Source organism: Mixophyes fleayi, chromosome 1 (genome assembly GCF_038048845.1).
Source record: "Mixophyes fleayi isolate aMixFle1 chromosome 1, aMixFle1.hap1, whole genome shotgun sequence".
Classification (NCBI taxonomy): Eukaryota; Metazoa; Chordata; class Amphibia; order Anura; family Limnodynastidae; genus Mixophyes; species Mixophyes fleayi.
Window position 1 is genome coordinate 373,953,442 of NC_134402.1, and position 7,442 is coordinate 373,960,883.

Below are 7,442 nucleotides of genomic sequence, written 5' to 3' on the forward strand. Positions count from 1 at the left end.
TAAATACAAAATTGTACAAAAAAACAAAACAAAACACAGCAACACTGGTTAGGTCTATTGAAATAAATTTACTACAAGGCTATATTATATATAAAAAGGTATAGAAAAATGTTATATAATGAGACTCAATGTACATAAGATGTTGAAACAGCATTGTGTGCCGTCATGCTTGCAGTAGTTCTTGATCTTGAAAGTGTGATAAGGTATTAAATAATCAAAACTGGAACTGGTAGAAACAAAGCAGAACAATTACATGAGACTAATGACAGGTCAAGGATTTAGGTTTCTCATGTTTAAGACTATGCCTGATCAGTTTCTAACTAACAACTCTGAGCCACATTTGCTCCTCTTGTTTCAGCTGTGACCTCTTGCAATTAGAATGTAAGCTCTCATGAGCAGGGCCACTCCAACCCTTTATTTTCATGTTTGCATTTATTTTGTGCCAGTTCTATAAAGGTCGTACTCTCCCCACTGTCCGGCACTGCAGAATCTTACAAAGCAACAATAACAAAAATAATAATAAAAAAGGTAAACATTAGGCAAAGCAACAAATGATGACAAAATATTCACTATACAAACTCAAATCCAAAATGCTCAGAACCCCACATGACGGGTCACAACTGGTGTCCAATCACAAACCATACATTGGTATGGTAGTGAAAAGGTAAATGCCTCCAACCAGTTATCACAGAGGATTACCTTGTATCCCAGTGATAGGCAGCTACCAATGCAGTAGATGAAAACTGCAGCGGAGACACCCTGGAAAGGTCGCTGCATATTGAGTAAAATGAAACGACAATTGGCCAAGACCCACAGTACACTGTCTGTAGGAAACACTTTCATAAAACAATTCTCTGGGTATTGCAATAACAAAGTATGATAAAGTTAAAAGATAAGAAATATTGCAAATAAATAAATTTTAAAACACCAAAGCATATACATAGGTGTTTTAACATGCAACAGTTATTGGTGTGCAGCTGTTTTCGTCGTCAGGTGTACACAATGTTCTCCACTATCAATTTTTGAAGTTTATTTTTATAAACTATTTTGTTGCTTACAATGTGCTATAGACTTTGTAGTATTGGGGAGGTAGGGTGGTTTTGTCAGTCAGAAGCATAAGCAAGAGAGTTGTTTTTAAGTAAACCTACAAGACTGACTAAGATCCTTACCATGACCTAAATTCTGTTAAGCTACTACTGTAAAGCATTTGTATATTTGTGGATATTGTTCCCTTGGTGATTGCAAGCTGTCAAGAACCTGAGGAATCTGCAAACCATTACCCAATACCTAGGAGTTCTCTGTTAGCTTGTCAGTCCAATAAGCAGTGTTGCACACATTACTTATAGAAGTTATATGTTACACGACCACTTCTGTCTCTACACTCTGTCTGCCCCGGGTTCATGAAATCTTTGGTGATAGTTTTAGAACGCTTTTCAGCCTTACGATCATAAAGCACTCTTTCTAAGGCCTAGGAAGATTTTTAGTTAATTTCACAATATTAATGTCATAACAGTGATGGCTTTTTTTGAAGTCCCCAGCAATCTTAAATCAAAAATGCTACAATTTGATTCCTTCACAAGAACTTCAGATGAATCACTTATTCAGGAGACCTTACGCAATTTTTGATCATAAATGTTAACTGAAATAGAGATTTCTTTGGGTGATTAATCTTTTGGGGGGTATTCAATTGTCTAGGGGTTCGAGCGCGGAAAAACTAACACCGTTAATACGGTAATCTCGGTATTACCGTATTAAAGGTTTTTCCACGCACGATTACGTAATAACGGTAATCGCGCTCGGGCCGCAGGATTTTTGGCAATCCCGCCGACAATTGAATACCCCCCTTTGGGGCATATTCAATTGTCGGCGGGATTGCCAAAAATCCCGCGGTCCGCGCACGATTACCGTAATAACGGTACGGAAAAAATGCTAATACGGTAATTTACTCGCTGGATTTCAGCTCGCAGCTCAGGGGGCTGCGAGCTGAAATCCAGCGAGAGATTACCGTATTAACGGTATTCGTTTTTCCGCGCTCGAACCCGCGGACAATTGAATACTCCCCTTTGAGTCCAATTGTATAAAATCACATTTTTTCTTAACTGATTAACTTTCACAAAGTAGTATCATGAAGCACAGACTAATAGTTACACACACAAAAAAAGTCAAACCAGATTATAACCTAACTGAAATGATGTCCTTAATATAAATTATTATTATTTTAATATAAATTATTATTAATATTTTCAAGGTTCACCCCCCCCCCCAATAGAGTGAACGTTGGATACTCTATTATTAGCGTTTATAGGAAGAACACATTTTAAGTCAAATAAATGGCAAAGCTGGAAACTAAATCATCATTACCAGCAAATAGATCTTCTCGGTCATCACTAAGAAGTACTTCTGCTGGTTTAGGCCCATTAGAATTTGTACTGATATCTTCTGTAGGAAGACTGGCTGGCTCAGGAGAAGAGGGGCTTGACTGAAAAACAAGAAAACATTAGATTTTAGCTTACACAATTCCATAGTACCCTTTCCAATTTTTGACCACGAAAACAGAAAGGAAATGGCATTAAGTGTCAGCACTTTCCATTTCCTAAAATAACAATAAACAAGGAAAGATTCCATCACCAACTTATCAGGTCACATGCATTATAACAGCATAACATAATGCAGTCCTTTAGCTTCACTGGGTCATACAGACTAGAATAAAAATCTGTGTACTAGAAGTGGCAGATGGATCTCTCCAACAGTCAACTTTATACTAGGAACAGCACTGAAACAGTTCTAAATCCTTCAGAAATAAAGTATATAACTGATGCAGAGAAACAATGATACCATGAGATTTATAGCTGGCCAGAGAGAGTTACCACAATATATAGGTAAGATTTGCTTTTAGTGTCGTTTGTAGGAGATTAGTCCATTTTAATAGAGTTACCTTTACTTTTTTTAGATTGTCTTTAAAACTCTGATACGGTTTTCAGCTCAGTGGTCTTATAACTCCATTTTGTTGCACATTAACCATCGTCAAAACAATCTTCAGGATTTTTACCACTTGGGTCCATATGGGTTATCTCAAACTACAACTTGGGGGACATTTGTAAAATCTCCTGTGCTATAAAACCAGAGCACAAAATGCTATACACAAGAGTTATGACTGAAGACAGACTTTGTTTTCCCTTTTGTGACTGCTGCATCCTTTCAACCCCTCTGGCTGAAAGCGCATGGCTTAGGTGGCGATTCCCAAAGCACATGCACAAACATTGTACTTTCTTGCAACATCTCCGAGTTTTCTGAAGGGGTCATACACAGTAGAGCTGTTTTGTTATTTAACTCTAGACATTTTGTGAACCGATCTCTGGTTGGACAGAAGAAAGGAGGTGGTGAGTGCAACCACAAAGCAGCAAGTGTGTGGTTGTCATTAGGGGAGAAAGGTATTTAGTACATGCAAGATTAAAGTGAAAAAACCCTCTAAAATGGACAAATAAACCAAATGACTGTGTTCTCATACCACTAGTGTGTACGACCAATACTTTCATGGGAGCAATGGAAGTCAGTGACAACCTATATTCTACCCACACACAGATTCTGTGAGCTACTCTGGCAGTTTATATAATGACCAGTATCCAAATGGAGACTATAAATTATCCTTGTTGCTAGTATAATAATTTTTTTTGTCACCAATAAAAGGGCAACTACCCGATCATAAAAGATGTGTTCTTATAACAATACTTTATCTGCACATCCAATTAAATAGAAAAAAAAAATTAAGATTTACAGTTGAAGTATTATTTGGATCAGTTAAATACCTAAAGAAGAAAAAAGAAATACACCCACAGAAAAACTGGATTTCCAGAAAATTATCCAGAAGCCGGGTCAAAATGCATCATGCAAGAAACTGTGGGCGGTTTTATGCTTACACATACATTTGAAAAATCAAACTATGCATTCTTTTGCATATCTATGTAATGACCTCAAATCTTTGTTAAACATCTCAAGAGAACATACATTTTCCTTCTGATCCCTTTCAGAAAAAAATGAGTAATCAGGCTAGGATTGCTTAATACATTATTCAGAAAGCTAACCACCTTCCAATGTTAGACAGCACTTTGGGACATCTCCTTGTACATAACATTGTAAACCATACAGAAAGAAATATATACCTCTCACCAGAAGTGCATACAGATACCCATACTGACTGATAAGGCTAGGATACATACATTTACCAAACATATTGGCTATTTAACAATAGCAATCAGAGGAATTATTACTTACAAGCTATCTCCACTGAGAATAAAAATAAAGAATTCTTAAATCCTTGGACCAGGGGGCCAATTATATTTTAAAAGAATTAAAATTTTGCTTAGGACTCTCTAATAAAGCTTCCAATCTACAGTAGAGTTCATCTAAACGGTTCTTTCCATTTATTTTACCAATGGATTCAATAGGAAACATGTATACAAGATAGCTGCATCATTCTCCCAAGAGAAGAGGGATTTTAAACACACAGTAGGGAAAACTATTCCTGGTGAACTCCTAAAAATGCCATAGCTGGTGACAAATCCCATTTTCCCCGTTGTTCAATAAAAAGTGCACCTAACGAATAATGAACGCCAGTTTCCATAATTTATGTATATAAATGACCCATTGGCTCTAAACTTTAAAACAACTTTTTTTCTAGCAGAGATACCAATTAAACAAAAGCATTTTAAAATAGGCATGTAATCATACATTTAACATCATTGGGGTCTTTATCTTAATCTAAATGACTGTCTTAAACAAAGCTGCCATTTTTTTGAATGGCCATTTAAAGTTAAGCAATGAATGTCAGCAGAAGCAGCAACCAAAAACATTTTTATAAAAAAAAAAACCTGAAATATACACTCCACTTATTAGAGTAAGCAGGCCCAGCATTTTACTGACCACAGGAAAAAGACCTCAGTGATAAATGTTGAGAATCATTTGGCAGGAAATACAGACATGAAGACAGCTCAACAGGTAGTTTGACAAGATACATCATCATCACCATTTATTGATATAGCGCCACTAATTCCACAGCGCTGTACAGAGAAATCACTCACATCAGAAGCATAGGTGATGCCTGCATGGAAGGTGTAAGGGAAATACATTAGCTAGTTGAAATGGGGGACAAAATATTCTACAGTTGAGATTACAACAGTATTGTTCAACAAAAAAATGTCAACTGATGGACCTTATCAGGAAAGAACTGGTCTCCCATGCTACCAATAGAATTCCAGACACTTGTACAATCTATACCATGGTGCATGAAAATTGTTCTGGAAGCCTGTTTTCCTATTAAGATACTTTATGACAGTGTTTCCTTTATTTTGGTAGTTCGGTAAATGTCCTTAGGCTTACACAATAAACCAAGTATGGTCAAAACTAATATTTCAGGAGCCAGCATAGAAATGTACAGTATTCATCGACATCAATGATTAAACAAGTTAGGCAAAAGCCACATGTTGAGTAGTCCGACATTATAAGAAGTTTGCTCTTAATCGCAATTTATACTGCAGCCTGTGTGAACAGCAGAGTTGTGCAGCCACCAAGATCATGAACCTGGAGCATATTATAAGCAATTATGAACACGTCTGTCCAAGCATTAGCTAGAACAATCTTATACAGTATTAATTAAGCTGCTCACAGTATTCAAATTCATTTTTAAAAGATGCATTATAGCCAACTACAAATTAAACTTAATCTGACATGATTTGCTACAACATCATTGGCTTTACTATGTAGGTGGCTTAGTGGTTAGCACTTCTGCCTCACAGCACTTTGGTCATGAGTTCGATTCCTGACCATGGCCTTATCTGTGTGGAGTTTGTATGTTCTCCCTGTGTTTGCGTGGGTTTCCTCCGGGTGCACCGGTTTCCTCCCACACTCCAAAAACATATTAGTAGGCTAATTGGCTGCTATCAAAATTGACCATAGTCTGTGTTTATGTCTGTGTGTGTTAGGGAATTTAGACTAAGCTCCAATGGTGCAGTGACTGATGAGAGTGTACAGCTGTGGAATTAGTGGCGCTATATAAATGATGATGATGATGATGATGATAAGTAACAGCTTTGAAAACCTTGTCTATTCTGCTTCAAGCAAGATTGCACAGCTTTACAGTCAACTTGAAGCTTATGGAGAACGTTGGGTTTTACCATTGGAAAACATACAACCTTAGGCAGTCATTGCTGGTGTCTGAAAAACCCCCACCCCTGGTAACAAACATAACCTGGTAAGTCAGATATAGCTGGGGTAAATTAGAGCCTATGTGCAATTTGTACTGAGATTACCAAACTTCTCTTTTAGTAATGTTCAGTATTGATAAAAAATAGTTCCTTATAGTTGTCATACTTCTCTAACAGCTCTTGTATTTTTAAGAAAAAGTTATACACTGCCGTGTCACTTATCATAATAGATTAAAACCATGAAGTGAACTAATATCAGTGAAACAAATGGACTGAATACGGATTTCCATAAGAGAGAGCACACACTCCTAGATCTACTCTTACATCCTACAGATTTTATACCAAGGGTCAACTACTATTTTAGAGCACATAAGGAAACTGCCAGAGCGGAACAAGACAAATAGCACTAAAAGAATGCAAAAACTAAACCTGGTGAAATATAAACAGAGGTGGAAACTGCTGGTAGGGAAAAACACACAAACATGCCTCCTATCTGAACAAACCTTATTTTCAAAGGACAACTGATACATGATAGAATACTACCATAGATGCATTCATTAAAGTGACAATCAAGTCAATTATAACCTCAGCACTGGATATTTCACATGACAAGTTATCTAAACAAAATATAAAACAAAGCAATACTAGTGTAAACTGTAATATATTTTAGGGCCTTAAAAATAAAAAACAAACTCTACACCTTTAGTCTCAATACAAAGCATGTATCATACTAAAATTAACGGTTTCAGATTAAGCTCATCACCATTTTAGTTGCAGCAGAGACAGGGGTGATGTAGAGGATGATTATATTATCTGCTGACATGACTTGACACAAAGAAATGTAGTGACACCTTATTTTTCTTTCTTGGCTAAGGGCTGACTTTAGCCCAGTCAGTGTTATGTCCCCTGGATACGGGCAGGGATGACTATGATATGTGATGGGCAGGTATGAGATGTCAGGGAGGTGGCAGTTACCCAGGGACCTGGGTGAGGGGCCAGAGCTGTCAGTGAGAGGGGCTGATGATGACCTGTGACATGACAGGGCGAGGGGCAGACACTGCACTCCCCCCCGGCCTCCCCCTGTCACACAGCTCCCCGGGGACACCACAACAGGAAGCTCAGAGGGTAGGCGGTGACGCTGAGGCTGACTCGAAAGCAGAATGCCCTTACCTCCATGGTGGACACCGTGCTAGTGAACAGGTCTTCGCCGTCCTCCAATTCCTCAAAGTCGGTCTGTCTCCC

At 37.8% G+C, this 7,442-nt stretch overlaps 1 protein-coding gene across 1 annotated transcript in view; it reads right to left on the minus strand.

Moving 5' to 3' along the window:
- Positions 1 to 7,442, minus strand: part of SNX2 (sorting nexin 2) — a 29,919-nt gene that overhangs the window by 22,381 nt on the left and 96 nt on the right. The window contains exons 1-2 of the mRNA XM_075179166.1: positions 7,371 to 7,442; positions 2,362 to 2,479 (exon numbers count right to left, since the gene is read on the minus strand). The exon at positions 7,371 to 7,442 is cut by the window's right edge and continues 96 nt beyond it. Coding sequence (XP_075035267.1) covers positions 2,362 to 2,479; positions 7,371 to 7,442 — 190 coding nt within the window. The remainder of the gene's footprint in view (positions 1 to 2,361; positions 2,480 to 7,370) is intronic.